An 18,778-nucleotide genomic window follows, 5' to 3' on the forward strand; every position below is an offset into this window, starting at 1 on the left:
TTTTGTTTATGCTACTTAAAGACAGTTAAAAATCTACCACTAACTCCATGCAAAAACTAGTACAGTTTTGAAAGAAAAAAATGTATTCATATAAGGTCAACTCCAAACATTCAAAACTCATTGTTGAATGAAATTAGGTATTTTGAGTGTTTGGAATTGAACTTGTATGCACTGATACACCAATACCAGTCAACCGCCCATCTTCTAAATTACTAAATGGCAAAACTTTGCACCTCCTCAAAGTGGGTTTTTCTTCTGTCCTGCCCTTTTGCCCACTTTCCCTGTCTGTGTGGGACAGCCTCGTGTGTGTGTGTGTGTGTGTGTGTCTGTGTGTGTGTGTCTGTGTGTCTGTCTGTCTTCAGCGAGTGGGTACTTGAAAGAGGGTAGAGAGAGGAAATAGATCATCTTTGCTAAAAATACAAGTATAAAATTTCCTCTCCATCATCACAGTGAAGAAGGCGGCTTTATGCCAGGATCCTTCCTTCCAGGGTGCCATCTCTTTTGAAGTTGATACAAGCACATTGCTGCCATTTCAGTACTACCCGCTGCTATCTGAGTGAGCAAAAGGCGTTCTCTATCCAGTCCATGCCCTGGTTAGATTATGTGTTGGGAGAGGGAAGCCTTAGGAACCCTATCACCCCTAGGGTCACATCCAGGTGTTCACTGACACAGAGGGGCGTGCTCGACTCGTGTTGCTCAGCAAAGCCCGTGTTGAGATAGATAGATACTCTCGGGTCCTTGTTGGATGGAGATAACATAGGGAGAACTATAGTTTTACTACTATTTTTAGAGATCTGATTTGTCGTAAGGATTAACTTTTTTTTTTTCTCAGTACACTTTGGGTAGGTTCTTTGTGATTTATTTATTTATTTATTTTTTCCTCATAAGCTCTGTTCTTTCCTAGGTAGCTTGAAATCTGTTTACACTTAAGGTTTACCTCGTCCATGTCCCTCTCTGTTGGCCCTTCCTTGTGTTTCTTTTTTTTTTAAAACATACTATTCTCTGTTTGGTTGTAAAACTCCAACGAATAAATCATCCTAATTTGAGGAAATGTTCACTGGATCAGTTCCTGCCGGTTTCCCCCACCAGAACACAACAGATTGCTGTTGAATTTTGAATGTCACCAACAGACAGATAATGACTTCAGATGGATAATGAAATGTTTGGAACACAGATGGGCCTGTAAATCAGTTTTCTTTGCCTTAGAATTTCCTTCTGACATAAAGAATTAATGTAATTAACACTGTTTTATACCAGTACCCCTCAAACATGGTATCTCCGTGGCCCTATTGTTCAATTACTACATTCATCTGCCTTTGGGAAAGCTGTGTCACTGCTTGATAGATGGTCTGCACAGTCAGCCCGTGGGTGAAAGGCTACCTTGAAGACTTTACTGAAAGGTGGTTATTTCAAAGTAAATCCTCCTCCGAGCCCTCAGCGCCTTGATCTTGAAGGGATCACCTGAGAATTCCATATGTGGCACTCAAGCCATAGGAGGATTGGAGGTACAAATTAAGAGAAGTACCTGAAATTCATGACAAGAATTTTTATTTTAGAGCTATCAGTAACTTTTTAAATGTACTTAGGTACCTACAGGAGAAAGGACATTAAATCAAATAGAAAATTTTTTTAAAAATTCTGTCAGAGGCGGTGAGGGTATAGGTGATGAACTATGGATTTTATTTTCAGGTAACAAGCCTCTTTCTGCTTTATCTCCAGCATCAGGCACTGGCCAAGATGATGTCGATGGTCACTCAGTGCACACCCCCGATCACTACTCTGCGCTAGGAAGGTTCGATAGCTATCGGTCTGCTGGGCAGCGCTCAGAAACCAGGGACTCCAGCTGTCAGACGGAGGATGTGAAGGTCGTACCACCTTCCATGAGGAGAATCAGGGCACAGAAGGGGCAAGGCATTGCTGCCCAGATGGGCCACTTCTCAGGTTCTTCTGGCAACATGTCTGTGCTGAGCGATTCTGCGGGGATCATATTCCCTTCCCGCCTCAACAATGATGCTGGCTTCCATAGTCTTCCGCGTTCTGGAGTGAGGGCAAACATTCAGTCTCTTGAGCCGAGGCTGGGTGCCCTGGGCCCTGCAGGAGACATGGATGGCACATTCCTCTACCAGGGAGGTCACCCACAAGCAGATGAAAACTTAGGCCATTTAGGAGGTGCCTTAGAGACTGGAACACTTTTGAGACCCAAATCCCAAGAGCTGAGACACTTTGAGAGTGAAAATGTAATGAGCCCAGCATGTGTGGTTTCTCCTCATGCAGCCTACTCCACCAGCATCATCCCAAATGCCACACTGTCTTCCTCTTCCGAGGTCATCGCTATTCACACTGCTCAGAGTGCAGGGCAGCGGGAAAGTAGAAGTTCTGGCTCATCACATGCAAGGATAAAACCCAGAGACCACCTCATCTCCAGGCATGCTGTGAAAGATGATCATCAGTCTCCCGGGCGCCACTGGAATGAGGGTCACACCACCATTCTTTCACAGGCCTTAGACCCTCATTCCCCTGGTGCACCCACACTGTTGTCCCTCTGTGACTCGGCAGTCTCTCTAAATGCTCCAGCAAATAGGGAGAATGCGTCCCAAGCCATGCCGTATAATTGTAGAAACGACCTAGCCTTCCCAGCCCACTCCCAAGATGTGGATGGCAAGAGTGAATCTAGTTATTCAGGGGGTGGAGGGCACAGCAGCTCGGAGCCCTGGGAATACAAGTCCTCAGGTAATGGAAGGGCATCCCCCCTGAAGCCGCATGTAGCAACTCCTGGCTACTCCACTCCCACAAGTAACATGAGCAGCTGCAGTTTGGACCAAACGTCCAACAAAGAGGATGCTGGGTCGCTGTATTCCGAGGACCACGATGGCTACTGCACATCTGTGCACACTGACTCTGGACATGGATCTGGGAATCTGTGCAATAGCAGTGATGGCTTTGGGAACCCCAGGCACAGCGTGGTCAATGTTTTTGATGGAAGAGCTCAGAAAAACCAAGGGGACCGGTCCAATTACCAGGATAAATCCTTATCGAGAAACATCTCTTTGAAGAAAGCAAAGAAGCCTCCCCTGCCACCCTCCCGGACAGACTCCCTCCGCAGGATTCCCAAGAAGAGTGGCCAGTCCAACGGGCAGGTGCTCAACGAGAGCCTGATCGCCACACTCCAGCACTCGCTGCAGCTGAGCCTCCCAGGCAAGGGTGGCAGCTCGCCCTCCCAGAGCCCCTGCAGTGACTTGGAAGAGCCCTGGCTGCCCCGCTCCCGGAGCCAGAGCACGGTCAGTGCTGGCAGCAGCATGACTTCCGCCACCACCCCCAATGTCTACTCCCTGTGCGGGGCCACACCATCACAGAGTGACACGAGCAGTGTCAAGTCAGAGTACACGGACCCCTGGGGTTACTACATTGACTACACAGGCATGCAGGAAGATCTGGGGAACCCAGCAGGGGGCTGTTCAACCAGCAGCGGGGTGCCCACTGGGAACGGGCCAGTCCGCCATGTCCAAGAAGGGTCCAGAGCCACAATGCCTCAAGTGCCCAGTGGTTCAGTCAAACCAAAGATCATGTCACCAGAGAAGTCCCACAGAGTCATTTCTCCATCCAGTGGGTATTCCAGCCAGTCGAATACACCCACAGCACTCACCCCTGTGCCTGTGTTTTTAAAATCAATGTCACCAGCAAATGGGAAGGGGAAGCCCAAGCCCAGGGTACCAGAAAGGAAGTCCTCTCTGATATCTTCAGTATCCATTTCCTCCTCGTCCACTTCTCTTTCCTCTAATACTTCTACTGAAGGAAGTGGCACTATGAAGAAACTGGATCCAGCCGTGGGCTCTCCCCTGGCTCCTCCTCCTCCTATTCCCTCTCCTCCATCCCCTTGTCCTGCAGACAGGTCTTCTTTCCTTCCTCCCCCACCTCCTGTCACAGATTGCTCCCAGGGCTCTCCTCTGCCTCACTCTCCTGTGTTCCCCCCTCCGCCGCCAGAAGCTCTCACTCCCTTCTGCTCCCCACCTGATTGGTGCCTTTCTCCCCCGCCCACTGCACTGAGCCCGCTTCTTCCAGATTCACCTGTGTCCTTGCCGTTGCCCCCACCTCTCTTACCTTTCTCGGAGCCCCCACCCGCCCCACCTCTTGACCCCAAATTCATGAAAGACACCAGGCCGCCTTTCACAAATTCTGGCCAGCCAGAATCCTCCCGGGGATCCTTGAGGCCGCCTTCTACCAAGGAGGAGACCAGCAGGCCCCCCATGCCCCTGATAACCACGGAAGCATTGCAGATGGTGCAGTTGAGGCCGGTGAGAAAGAACTCAGGCACCGAGGCAGCACTGTTGTCTGAACGAACAGCTCAGGAACAACGAACTCCAGTTGCTCCACAGTACCACTTAAAGCCATCTGCTCTCCTGAAATCCCGAAATAGCACAAATGAAATGGAGAGTGAAAGCCAGCCTGCCTCTGTGACAAGCTCGCTTCCGACGCCTGCCAAGAGCTCGAGTCAGGGTGACCATGGCAGTGCGGCCGAGCGCGGCGGCCCTGTGAGCCGCAGCCCTGGAGCTTTGAGCGCTGGGGAGGCAGAGGCTCGGCCCAGTCCCAGCACCACCCCACTCCCAGACTCTTCACCCAGGAGGAAGCCACCCCCCATTTCCAAGAAGCCCAAACTGTTCCTGGTGGTACCACCTCCGCAGAAAGATTTTGCAGTGGAGCCCGCAGAGAACGTGAGCGAAGCCCTTCGAGCCGCGCCCAGCCCCACGAGGGGAGAGGAGGGCTCTGTGCACAGCAGAGAGGCAAAAGAGAGTTCTACAGTCCAAGCTGGCTCTCATGCCACACACTCTGGCACCTCGGTTCTTGAGGGAGGAGCTGCAGGATCCGTGTCTCCCAGCAGAGTGGAAGCCAATGTCCTCATGGTTCAGCCCGATGTCTCACCAGCCCCCAAGCAGGAGGAGCCAGCTGAGAACAGTACGGATGCTGGGGGCGATAGGGAGAGCTGCCTATCTCAACAGGACGGAGCAGGTGAGTCTGGCTTCCTGGCTTCTCTCTCCTGTGCCCTCTGCCCATATGCAGCTGAACCAGATAGGGCTGTTGAATGCTTACACGTGGAAAGAACCCAGGTAGATCAGATTGGTGTTAAAGCTAGCAGTATGTAGGCTTCCTGTGCAAAAACACAGATTAAGTTACCAGCTTTGCGTTTTGTTATTATTTTTAAAATCTAGACCTAAAGGCATGGCAGAAAATAGGGGGATGGAGATGATCTGCAGCAGGCTGGATATTAAATAGCAATGGGTAACACCTCCCTTCCAAAGAGCCACAAAGAAATGTTGCAACAAAATTTAAGAGAGATGCCGTGGGCGTTCTATACTTTAACAAAGAATGAGCTCTGGCTCTCACGCTAGTGTCATTTCCTCCCTTCTTTGTGAACTATCAAACTACAGACCTATGGCATCTCCCTGCGGTTCTCACATTGTCAGGAATGGCAGGGAAGCAGCGTATTTAGAAGCTTGGCTGAGGACTGAGATTCTAGTCACTTGTGCATCTTGTGGGCCTGCCTGCTTTTCCGTAGCTGGGGTGCCGGAGACCACCGCAGCCAGTTCATCCTCAGAGGCCTGTGACTTCCTCAAGGAAGACGGGAGTGATGAGGTGATGACCCCTAGTCGACCCAGGACCACAGAAGACCTTTTTGCAGCTATTCACAGGTATTTCAAACTCCTTCCTTTGACTTTAATCTACTGTGTAATTCCTTCTTTCCAAGCAGCACCTCAATTTACTTTTCTTCCCCAAGGTTTCTTCTGTCACCCAATCATGACTCCTTAACTTTACTGTTGATTTTTATAGTTTTATTTCCTCTGACTCCAATTTCTGTTTTACTTTGTTTCACTGATTTTTATGACATTGGGGACAGAGGCGCAATGTGATACCTTCTGGTAGGCGCTGCTCTTCCTGGCAAGGGGTGTAGTGTGGCAGTCATAAGACAGAAGATATTAGCGAGAGTTGGATTAAAGCGGCTGACAGTGCAGTCAGGAGGAGGAATGCTGTGTTCTGTGGACTTAGGATGCACAGACTAGCTCCATGGGACTCTCTTCCTAAAGATCTTTTAGTTTATTCTAATTTTTTTTCATTTTACAGAAAAACCACAATCATACAGTGCAATTTCTTTGGCTGCTTAAATGTTTCCATAAAAGGGTACGTCCCTTTAAGCGGGAGCAAAAGAATGATTTGTGCTGGTTACTGTATACCACTAGTGCCATCTACTGGCATCAGAAATCGTTGGGGTTCAAAACAAACAAACAAACAAAGGGTAAAATTTTCAAAGTAATGGCCTAAACTGTTTGTACTTTTTATATGTGGTCACCTTTAAGGGTAAATATGATTTAGCACTAAAGTTTTACTTACTGCATCATTTTTCTGATTGTAAACAGCTGAGTACTCCCACAACAGTGTCATTGTAAAAACTAATGACTGTATATGTGCAAGTACGTTAAGCTGTAATGCTGTATAAACCTTTTGCTTCCTTCTAGACTTCTTTACCACGGTATTTCCAGGTAACTCTAATGAATGTCCTTATGCTGCTAAGGCCTCATTTTTCCCTGAATGAAGATCCTTTTTTTTTTTTTTTTAAACCTCCTGAAACAAAGCATCCTATAGAATCATTTGATTCTGTGTGTGAATGATCTTATGTCAGCACTGCTTTCCCAATTCTTGGACTCTCCCTGAAAAGGCTATTGCATAAGATGAAAAACATAGTGCTGTGCCTACCTGAAGCTCTTCATGTAACACATAAACATCTAACTTGGTGCAGGGGGAACGAAGCAGGTGAATTCATGTGCTCCTCAAGAATCATGCTCTTTACATCGCTCCTCTAGTGTTGGTGTAATAGATCCTGAAGACTACCCGCTTTAACATGGACTGGTTTCTTTAATCTCATTAGAAGTAAAAAGGTAGCTAGTTATCCAATTATTTCTCAAAACAGAGAAATGATAAATGATGCATCCTTTGAAACTTTAGTGGCAATTCTAGAAGTTCCCACAGATGTTTCTAACTCTTAACCACACTGGACACATAAGAAGCACTCAATAAATATTTCCTGAATTAAATGAAACCAACTGGTATTTAACCACTAGAAGATTCTTCCGAGACTCAAAGTATTTCATTTAGTATGGAATGCACTGGGTTGCTAAATATACAGGCATATCTATCTATTTATAATAGCCATCCACAGAGAAGATTGCATTTCCTGGTCGTTCTGTGTACTAAATACTTGGTTCCAGTGAGGAAACCCAACTGTTGTAGGTCCAAATTACTGCATATTTTTTTCCCAAAAATATGCCAAAAGCCTCTTCTATATTTTGGCAACCTTCTTAAGGCACTGAAAAATGTGTAGTTTCTCTTACTAGGGCGTTACATCGACTGCAGATGTAGAAATCGGTCAGTTCGTATTATTCAGTGCACGTATGAGAGAAGTAAAAGCCAAGTAGGCCTTAGGAATGGATTGCAGAGAGAGAGCGAGGACACATGCTAATTTCTGTTGTAGCATTGAGAATAAATTAGCAGACATAGTAAAAATCCATCTACTGTATGTGCTTTTTTAGGCTTTATTTTTATGTCCTTCAGCGCTTAAGCTCATAATTTAAAATAAAGAGTATCTAAGTTGGAACACAGCTTCCAAATTTTATAATGCAAATTAATTCACTTCAGATTTAAAGCCAGATGGAAAATGTAGAACACCAGTTGAGGTGTGAAGTTTTTATATTTATTGAAGTAATTAGTTTTTAAATCAGTGTTAACTGTTTAAGCACTTTTTATAGCCGTCTTCCTTAAAAATACATATTTGTGTGTGTGTCTGTGTGTATGTATAGGCAAAGAATTTGTACGTTTAGATTTAATTATTTTAGTGAGCACCTACTCTTGAGAGATGACAGTGCTTTCATAAAATCCCATCTTTCTTCCTTTTTTTTTTTTTTCTTTTTTGATACAGAGTCCAATTCACTCTGTCACTCAGGCTGGAGTGCAGTGGCACGATCTTGGCTTACTGCAACCTCTGCCTCCCAGATTTGAATGATTCTCCTGCCTCAGCATCCTGAGTAGCTGGGATTATAGGCGTGTGCCACCATGCCTGGCTAATTTTTGTATCTGTAGTAGAGACGTGGTTTCACCATGTTGCTCAGGCTGGTCACCCCATCTTCTTTCTTAATTCTATGTCTACAATTAAAGGTCATAGTTTTAATCAAGTTTAGTTGTGACTTGTTTAATGGATCTCAGCATACCCTCACCATTTAAAAACTAAATTAAAAATTAAGTCACCAACCAATACCTAAAAGAATGAAATGAGCAGAGCTGCTTTGGGGAGTAGACCATGTAAGTGGTGAGGCCATGTGCTGTAAGCTCAAGTCCTAGCTGTCATACTAACAAGTTACCTTTTCTCAGTTACCTTTTCTGAAACCCAAAGTAGTTGGACCAGACCATTTCTAACGTCTTTTCTAGCTCTACAATTTTGAGATGTTAGGATGTCTGTAGTTTTGTCAGCCGGTCCTAACTCTTATCAGGACACTGCTCTTGTTGACTACTGAGCGGGACCATGAAACCTGTACCATAGGTCGTGTTCTGAGGTCCCAAAGAGTCTGGTGCCCTGTCCACTCTGGCCACCCTTCAGACTCTGTATTGGGTCCTTACCATTTCCCAACTTCCGCTTTAGTGGCGTCTTTTTGACCAGAAGAATGGAGATGACCCCAGGAACACCAAGCCCAGGGCAGCCAGCATGGGCCCATCTTGCCCTCAGTCTTGCTGTGTACGCCACGTAAAAACTAAATCCATTTTCTATGTGACATTCAAAGGTTTGTTAAGCACCTGCTCTATGCCTGACCAATTATGGCTATTACTACATTCACATGTACTGACAAACTGTGACCTATATACTGTTATTCCCCTTTTTGTGATAGGAAAAATACACAGTCAGAAATGTTAACTTGTCCAAGGCGACGGAACAAGGAAGCTTTAGCAGTGGGAGCCATGTAGCTTGTTTATTTCACTTAATCTTCACAAACCTGTGAGGTTGGTATCTTATAAGTGAGGAGGCACAGCACACATGGGTAATTTGTCCCAGGTCACACAGCGAGAGGTGGGAAGAGTCTGGTTTCAACTCTTAATCTGTATGTATAGAATCATACTCTCAACCTTTCCCTGCTGCATGTTCTACAATTTTATAGCAGGAAAAGAGATACACCCACGTCTTTATTCTGTTAACTGTGTCGAGTTTCCTTAAAGCAAGTTGTCCTGCACTTAGCTAAGAGACACACACTGAGTTGTTGTCATGAAGAGACCAGCAAGGGGCCACTTGGTTCATTGCCTTTATCATCTCTTTGCCACTGTCAATGGAAAGCACATTGAACAGTGAGGTTCTTAGAGACTCAGGACAAGAAATATCGACAGGAAACCTTCAACTTGCTTTGATTGCCCCTTCGTCTTCCTCACCCCACCCCACCCCACCCCTCGCATTTTCTTGATCAGTGCAAGCTTTGCTGAGTCAATCATGAAGCAGGGTCTGGCACAGAGGGTTCACCTTTGTTTTCTGGAAGGCTGGATTTTAGAAGTTGGCACATGGTCCTGAAAGAGCTGAGGAAGACTGGTCTGATGGCAACTTCTAAAATAACTGAGAATGTGAAGCTGAGGAGTTGTTCTAGGACCTGGAGTGGGGTACATCTTAGTACAGGGGATATTCTGGCATGGAACAAGAAAAGGAAGCGTAGAAAGAAAGGAGGGTCAGCATGTGAAATTCACTCTGGATCAGCCCATCTAGGAGAGATCAAGGAAAACTGGCCATTATTAAAACTTTTAGTCCTATCCAAAGTAAGTTAATACAGTGTCTAAGATTTGTTTCAAATAGGGAGGGTGGAGACAAAAGAAGGGTGACCCTAATTCATGATTATCATAAGTGTGTTATGGGCTCATGTGGTCTTGCAATGAGCTGTTCTTTTTTGTGTGGGTGTTTGAAATTTTCAAAGTTAAAAATAAATTATTTGCGGGACACAGTGGCTCACGCCTGTAATCCCAGCACTTTGGGAGGCCGAGGCAGGTGGATCACCTGAGGTCGGGAGTTCGAGACTAGCCTGGCCATCATGGCAAAATCCCATCTCTACTAAAAATACAAAAATTAACTGGGCATGGTGGCGGGCACCTGTAATCCCAGCTACTCGGGAGGCTGAGGCAGGAGAATCGCTTGAACCTGGGAGGCGGAGGTTGCAGTGAGCTGAGATTATGCCATTGCACTCCAGCCTGGGCAACAGAGCAGGACTCTGTCTTAAATAAATAAATAATTATGCATTTATTAATTTTTCTTTTTCTTTTTCTTTTTCTTTTTTTTTTTTTTTGAATAGAGATAAGGTCTTACTGTGTTACCCAGGCTGGTCTTGAACTCCTAAGCTCAAGTGATCCTCCCACCTTGCCCTCCCAAAATGCTGGGATTACAGGTGTGAGCCACTGTGCCCAGTGAAAAATAAATTTTTTGAAAGTGAATCTGAAGTAGATGGTGACCTGAAGATGCGATAAGAGAAGCAGAGTGGTTGTGGCTGTGACCACAGTCTGTGGTCCCATGGGAATTAACCTTTTCTTAATGTTATTAAATCTCAGATCCAAAAGGAAAGTCCTCGGCCGTAGAGATTCAGATGATGACCACTCCCGAAACCATTCTCCCTCCCCACCCGTGACACCCACCGGCGCTGCCCCGAGCCTGGCCTCTCCAAAGCAAGTGGGATCGATTCAGAGAAGCATCCGAAAGAGCAGCACCAGCAGTGACAATTTCAAAGCTCTGCTGCTAAAAAAGGGCAGTCGTTCAGACACCAGCGCCCGCATGTCTGCAGCAGAGATGCTCAAGAACACAGACCCTAGATTCCAGAGGTCAAGGTCAGAACCTTCACCAGATGCCCCCGAGAGCCCGTCAAGCTGTTCCCCAAGCAAAAACAGAAGGGCGCAGGAGGAGTGGGCCAAGAATGAAGGCTTGATGCCTCGGAGTCTGTCCTTTTCCGGCCCCAGGTACGGCCGCAGCCGAACACCGCCTTGTGCCGCCAGCAGCAGGTACAGCATGCGGAACCGGATCCAGAGCAGCCCCATGACCGTCATCTCGGAGGGAGAAGGGGAGGCCGTGGAGCCTGTGGACAGCGTGGCCCACGGGGCTCTAGGCGTTGCGGAGGGATGTTCCCTGGACGGACTAGCGAGGGAGGAGATGGACGAGGGCAGCCTGCTCTGTGGGGAGGGGCCTGCCGCCTCTCTGCAGCCCCAGGCCCCCGGCCCCGTGGATGGGACAGCCAGTGCAGAGGGCAGAGAGCCCTCCCCGCAGTGTGGCGGTTCTCTGAGTGAGGAGAGTTAGGGCCAAGAACATAACTCTCCCAGGTGACACGGGGGGAGATGAGCAATGCAGCACTCTAGGAAGCCTGCTAGGCGCCCTTCCCTGGCTCACCCGGGGATCCCACGCTGTTTCTGTGCTGTGGGCCCAGGGTTGCCAGCCCTGCAGTGTGAGTGAAGGGTTATTTAGGACTCACTTGGCACTTGCCCTGTGGCTTAAGAACGAGTAGAAGCTTAAACTTCTGAAAGTGCTTCCTGGGGAAGATTTTTTTTTTTTTTTTTTTTTTTGCTGAATGCTGGGTGTGTGTGTGCATTTTCAACACATTTTAATTTTTAAAAAATACATGTATACACAAACAACATGTACAGAAATAGAAGAAAGCAAGCCAGAGTTAAGCTTGATAGAGTAACGGAGTTACTCTGGACTAGATGGTAATTGCTTTCAGAGCATTACGTTTATGGAAATCAGCGAGTTCCGTAAGAAAGGAGAAGATGTTACTTCTAAGAAAGAGGCAGTAGAGTTGCTGGATCTTAATGCACAGAACACACAGATATATGCACACGTGTGCTGCTGAGGTGAGGCAGGTCTGGTGAGCACAGAGAGGCTGGGAAGGGGCTAAGTGACTAATTGGTTCAGGTACTTTTTTCTAGGGGAGGTAGACTTTGCTTCTTTTTTGTAAAAATGACAAACATGTAGAAGTGGCAACGCTGTAACCTGGTGCCTGCTGCTGTGCAGCCACGTACACACAATTGTAGCCTGATTTTTAGAAGTGTGGGTAATTTTTTAATGAATTTCCTCCTTGAGTAGCAGCTGAGGTCATTGACAAGTGAAGTGACGGTGTGGACATACAGAGAGGGGAAGGGTTTTTAGAGGAGTAAAGTGATACACTGCTGGAATTTGTTTTCTGCCTATGAAATAAAATTAGTTTTCAGAATTAAATTTGAAAACTTGCACTACAGAACTATGGGTGGGGCTTTTCCTTTTACAACAGTTTTGTTGTTGTTGTTTTTAACCAGAGTTTAAACTTCCATTAGGCAATTTCCTGTCACTTGAAATGTCAACATCTGCTAACTTTTGGATATCCTTTTGGTTACACCAAAGAAAAAGTTATGGCTATTTTTTTTTTTTTCCTAGAACTGCCTACAGTATCATGTCCTAATTCAGAAAAATTTATCAAAATCTATTATATATTATCTTACTTTGAAGAAAATGCTGAATAGCTCATTAGTCAAATAAACTGATAAAAATTGGTAGGGCCTGGCTATCAGTTAGCCCTGGGAAATGAATTTTTAGATTAAAAAGTTTTTTTTGCATCATTTGGTTTGTGCGTTTTTATATTTGTTTATAAATAATTGAGTTGCTAATTATCTGATAATCTTCTCCAGTCAGATTTTCAACAATTTTAGACATGGGACACAAGTGTGCCAAGTCTTTATTTTAATGTAATAATCTCATTACCCCCACCCTTACTCCCTTAACTTCCATGTACTTAGACTTCATTTGTTAAATAAGCCAGAGGATTGTCGTCTTCATTAGAAGGACCTAGGATGATAATGTGGAGACTGTTGGTCTGAATCTAGTGCAACTACCACCTGCCAGCTTTTGGGGGGTATGAAAGTATCTAAAAGTTGGACTGCACGGGTCAAGTCATTATGAGACTTATAAACTAAAACTTTAGATATCCATTTAGAAATGTCTTGGAGGCAAAAACAAACCTAAAGAATGAAGACTCTTTCCCTTCTCTGAAAAAAAACAAAACACTGCTCTTCACACAACCAGATATCAAGACCAGAGATTTGGAGCAATTGTCTACTAATTTGGCACAAAGATCGTTTGTTCTTTAGAAAACTGGCGTTGGCTTTTGAATATGAAATCTTCTCATAGCTGCCTAAAAAAGACTAGAATGTATATGGATATCAGAAACCTTTAATACATAATTTATGCAAAGATAAAGCAACATAACACTAATTATAAAACTATTTTTAGATCCCCATTTTTAATGAAAAATACACATTTGTATTTAATTTGCTTTGAATAAAATAATTGTAAAGTAAATACTTGAAACATTTCTTTTTGTTTATACATGTATTTTTTTGAATAATGAGATAGGTCTTCTTGTACAGAATTGTTGAGTGTTTTGCTGGATACAAACAGAAAAGCAGTGAGACCGGAAGGTCTCTGGGGTAGGTGAGGACCCAACAGAGAGGAGGTGGAACATCATAGACACTGGATGGCGCCATCTACCAGGGCATGTGGAAAAACAACTCCACATCATGTCCTATGGACTTTGGAATAAAATACGAATAACCTATCGCCTGGCGGTTCAGATGACATGGCATGTGGAGAGATGTGACAACTTCTCACAGGCATGGATGAAATACAGGGAGAGAAGAATCGAGACTCATCCCTGAAACATGGCACCTTCCACATGGCTACTGTACTCCATGGGGCCCGCTTCTGTTATGGACCACATCTTATTCAAAAGCTCCACAGGGGTAGATCTGATGGCTCTCATATCCTGATACTTTAAGTTCCAGATAATCATAGACAGAAGCCCTAGCCCTAAATTATTTCCACTTTATTTTTACTATCAGTGAGTGGGGAGAGAAATAAATGACTGTTTGGTCTGTCAGTTGGAAACAACCTCAATGTGATCTGCTTTCTGCCATCATACTATTTCTGAAGAATCTTGATTGAACTCTTGCTTTTCCTGTGGGGGTGACAGTATATTCCGTAGGAGAATCACAGTGAAAAGGAGATGTTTCTGTGTCTCCATATTTCTCCCCACCCATCAGGGCAGCATCTTAGGAGGAGAGGGGAAAGAGTGGCTTTCTTGGTTCTGCTGTAGTAGGGGTTCAGCCTGCATGTGATGCTGATTCCATCATCAAATGAGCACAGCAGAGTAATTTGCTTTGGCAGATGTGAGGATATTGTTGGGGGAACGGAGGGTCATTTGAATGAAATATGGACCTGATTCTTGTGCCACTTTCCTTAATAAGCCATTCGGTAACCCTAATAGTTTCTCTCAGTTGCCTGCTCTGACCTACCTTCCACAGCGGCCAGCCTTTACTCACAGAACAAGGAGTAGAGCAATCTGTAGTCATGTGTTCAGCAATGGAAAAAGAAGTCCTAATAAATGCTTCTCATGTGCTAGGTAAAGACAAGGAGGCCCAAAGATAGAAAATGTGGTTGAGCTATCAGTAAGGGGCATGATCCTACTGCCAGTTTAGATTCTTCAAGAAGTAGACACTGAGATAGTTAGAATACCAAAGGTTTTATTACTGGAGTAAGCACCTTTGAAAGGAAAAGAGGAAGCAGGACGAGGCAGGGAGAGCAGGCGATCCGCCATCCCAGGGAAACTCTGGGAAAAAGGTCACTCATTGGAGGAGTCCTGTGTTGGACTGAAACAGCTAGGTCCTGGTACCACTGCCTTGCTTGGTCTTTGGCAAGAGCCCCCCCAGAGAAAAGCATGCTCTCAATTTCCATAATTTAGTGAAATCACTGGCCACCAACCCCTCCTGTCTTGAGAATAGTGTGACCTCAGCTTGAAAGCTAAGGTAGATCCTGGTGAAGTAGCAGCTGGTGCCTGCCAGCTACCCACACTCCTTGCAGCTGGATGGCACGTCTTGTCTTGAAGGGGGATCTAAATGGCACCTCCCCATGCCTGCCATGGTCCACCCCTTGCCTCTGTGGATCCATTTCCCCCAAAACACGCAGAGAGTGACTGTTCCAGTCTCCTCCTGAGGATAAATGTTGAAAGAGGAGTTTGGTAGGACCAACTAGAGCACCTTCCTGCAAGTGGTTTTGGAACCACAACTGGTCCTCATTACTCCCTGCTTCATTCTAAATTCCCCTCACCCTCAACTGTCATCTTTGCTGGTCTTGGTGGCTTTTTTGATAGTATAAACCAAGCTCTCATTCCTGAGGGTCCTGAGCTCCTGGGAGCCAAACCCTTCTCAGACCAGGGTTGCTGCACTAGTCCATTCAGTTACAGCTGGGCGAGGAGTACAGAGGGTGCCTCCAGTAGATCTGCCAAGTTCCACACACACTGCTCTTGCCCCCATCCTCTGACAGCAGGCTTACCTACTCTTGCAGTTCATGCTAAATTACCCTTGACTAGATGGTGACTTCTTGCCTACTGGTCCCTGAACACAAAGAGTCCAAAGTGCCCACATAATAGCAGCAGACTGTAGTTCAATAGGATTCTTGCAATATTGCCTAGAGAAGGTATACACTCTCTGAGAACTAGGACTTCTGATGCTGTAGAACCCAGAGTTTCGGGCATGGGAAGTACTAAGTCCCTCAATGGTTCGTTGGGTGTGATGGTAAGTGGGGTCACTCCTGCCTCCACTCCTTGGTTCTGAAATCTATATATTCCTGTCGTAGACACAACATCATACAGACTTTCTGATTCAATAAGTATACCGTGTGCAGGAGATGGTGGCACATCTTGGCAGGGTATTGTCTCCCACCTGGCACTAAAGCAGGCAATGTCAACGTTCCGTCAGGCCAGCAACTTCTAGGTGGTGCAGTATGTGATAGGAGACGTGGATCCTATGGCCATTGGCGAACTCTCCCTGATTGGGTGTTAACATGTATAGATCACGTATTCAGCAAGTCCATGTTGGCAGATCAGATGTTTTTATAAGTCCCTGGATTGTGTTCAGGACCCTGTAGGCCCAAAAGGAACCACATACCTAGAATAGGAAGTCTGTCCTTGTGTGAGTAAACTGCCGGTGCTTCTAGGAAAGAATGAGCCCACCATAGTGAATTTGCTATCAAGTGACGAGTTGGTCCTCACAGCCTCATCGGGGTCTCAGTATTGGTATCTAATGCTGGCAGGTTGGATAGTGAGAGTGAGCAGTGTCTAAGTTGGCCTTGGTAAGTGGGAGTGCATGTTCTGGGTTCCATGCATAGCCTCCATCTTTGCCACCACTGCCACTTTGTGTACGCATTTTACCAGCACTGAGGTGGGCACTGGCAAAAGCTAATACAACAGGCTAAGTCATTTCATCTACTTGGTTGTTTAGTGCCTCTTCTGTGGTGGGTGCTATCTGGTGGGCATTAACATGTCATACAGTTTTTCAAGTTCTGTGTCCACTCCATATGCCCATCCACATGCCTCTACCCCAGACCTCCTATTCATCCATGTTTTTTCCTCCCAAACTCCTAATCAGCTGGCAGGCCATTTTCTGCTATTTCCATAAATATTTTCCCTGTCCTCCCTCACAAAGTGAATAGTCCAGTGTACCTCAAAAAATTCTGCCTGGTTTTTACAGTAAGATTGCAATTTTTTTCCCGTTTTTGAGTGAGGGTCCATTTTCAGCTTGCAACTACAGAATAAGATGACTAATCAATAAACCAAGCCCATGCATTCCTCTTCCTTCAGCGGATTATATAGGTCCTCCAACAACCACAGGGAGGGGTGATGTAGGTGCCACTGTTCAGACATGGTGGTTGGGATCATTGCTCTTGCAGTTTGCTTATGTCCTCCAGTCCAGCTTGGAACTGCTCCTGTATATATCATTTCCATCTTCCAATGGACGGCTGCCGATCCTACTAGCTTATGACTTGGTGCTTCCCACAGGACCCAGTTAAGATGGGCAATTCTGGATACAGCATCACTGGGTCTCAAAGTTCCGCGTCTACCAGGGCCCAGTAGCACAGCAGAGGCTGTTTTACAAAAAGCATATGATTCTCTCCTGCAGTTAGAACACCTTGCTTCAGGGCCCCAGGGACCTGCACTGTGATTCTTTCACTGGGCCTTGTCATCTGTTCACACTGCATCTTCTTTCCCCCTACCTCCAGTACATAAGATCTGCCACATCACATAATTTAAGCTGCTAATTTCTTCATATGTGTCACTTCTGGGTCTACTTCTAATGATTACTCTTTTTTTTTCCTAATTATGGGCCATAATTTATATTTCTCTTTGTTTCCAGTACTTTTTTTAAACTGGATGTTGGGAATTATGAGTGTTATGTTGTTTGTTGATGGATTTTGTTATATTCCTGTAAATGGTATTGGGCTTTATTCTGAGTCACAGTTAAGTTTCTTGAAATTAGTTTGATCCTTCCAAGGCTTGCCTTTAAGCTTTTTTAGGGGAAGTCCAAAGAAGCCTTTGGTCTAGGAACAATTTGACCTCAAAACCACCCTTTGGAGGATTTCACCTGATGACCCATGCATTATGAGTTATTTCTACTATGGCTAATGGAAACCCAAACTTTTTGCAGCCCTGTAGATGATCTGTAAATTATTTACTCTACTACTTTCCAGTTACTCATTTCTTGGCTTAGGTAGTTTCTTCTTACACCTTCACTCAACCAAGGACTCTAGGGGACCCACTGCAGATCTACAGCACTGTGTGTGTGTGCTGCTTCCTTCTCTCCTCTCACTTACTCACCTTGGCCTCCAGTAACACTGATCTCCAGCTCCTCAACACAACAGGACCACTGGTCTCTGGCTCTTCCCTCCCTGCTTTGCTGCCTAGAAACTGCCTCCAGGCCATTAGCTTGAGCAATCATTGGACTCACTTCATTATTCCCCCTTCTCTCAGAGATCACAGTCCTATACTATGAACTTTCAGTGTCTGAAAACCATTGTTTCGTATATTTTGTCTGCGTTTTTAGTTGTTTAAGAGGGACGGGTAAATTGGGTTCCCATTTCATCATCATGGCCAAAAGCAGATGTTCACCTGAGGTGCTTAAAAAACACTGTTCAAGGCAATATTGATTATGGTTTACTGCCCTGATTGGAGGAGATGGAGTTTAGAAGCTTATACTCTTTCCCCACAGGTCAGGGAACAAATGTAGGGGTTATGCTGCCTGCCAAGGATGTCAGTCTCAATTATACATTCAGGAATTAGGCAGATAACCAATCAGATAACCTGCAGGCCCAGGAGATCTGCTGTAAGCCAAACTTTGATTAGAACTACATTTACTTTCTAACCTCTGTATGCTCCCATTTTAATGGCAAGAGGAGGAACTGTAATGACACTTTGGGTTAGTGGGTATCAGATGTTAACTTGGATCCTGACGTATCCAGGTATTCCTCTTTCCCCAGGGTAGAGCCACCTGAGTAAAAGGCCATAGATCCTTTAGAAAAAGAATGAGGGGATCATTACTGTGTACACCTGCTGAAATGTTGCAGGAAACTTTCCCCTAGGGTACAGTCACCTCTGCAATTAATGAGCTCTGGGTCAGAAAACAACTAGAAACTGGCAAGGAATCGTGTTTTTGTTTTTTAATTGGAGTGATATCTCTCAGTCCCCTGCTCATCAGTTCTTGCTTGCTTTTGATTATAAAGCCTTACCCTTGTTGATTAGTCAGCTGTTTTGTCCCTAGGAATGCCTTGTTCTACCAACTATTTCCATGAGACTTTACAGGTCAGGGCCCCTTGGCTGCCATTTGGAGCTTAGTGGTTAACAGGATACTGATGGCACCCTGGCTTCTGTGG

General features: G+C 45.4%; 1 protein-coding gene across 2 annotated transcripts in view; it reads left to right on the forward strand.

The window, feature by feature from the left end:
* The window catches only part of NHSL1 (NHS-like 1), a 159,526-nt gene extending 146,148 nt beyond the window's left edge, over positions 1-13,378 (forward strand). For both annotated transcript variants that reach the window (XM_011978414.1, XM_011978415.1), the window contains 3 exons: positions 1,720-5,004; positions 5,552-5,684; positions 10,612-13,378. In XM_011978414.1, the coding sequence (XP_011833804.1) occupies positions 1,720-5,004; positions 5,552-5,684; positions 10,612-11,347 (4,154 nt within the window). In that variant the 3' untranslated portion in view covers positions 11,348-13,378. The remainder of the gene's footprint in view (positions 1-1,719; positions 5,005-5,551; positions 5,685-10,611) is intronic.
* Positions 13,379-18,778: the final 5,400 nt, after the last annotated feature.

This window comes from Mandrillus leucophaeus, unplaced genomic scaffold, assembly GCF_000951045.1.
Source record: "Mandrillus leucophaeus isolate KB7577 unplaced genomic scaffold, Mleu.le_1.0 Scaffold194, whole genome shotgun sequence".
In the NCBI taxonomy this organism is placed as follows: domain Eukaryota; kingdom Metazoa; phylum Chordata; class Mammalia; order Primates; family Cercopithecidae; genus Mandrillus; species Mandrillus leucophaeus.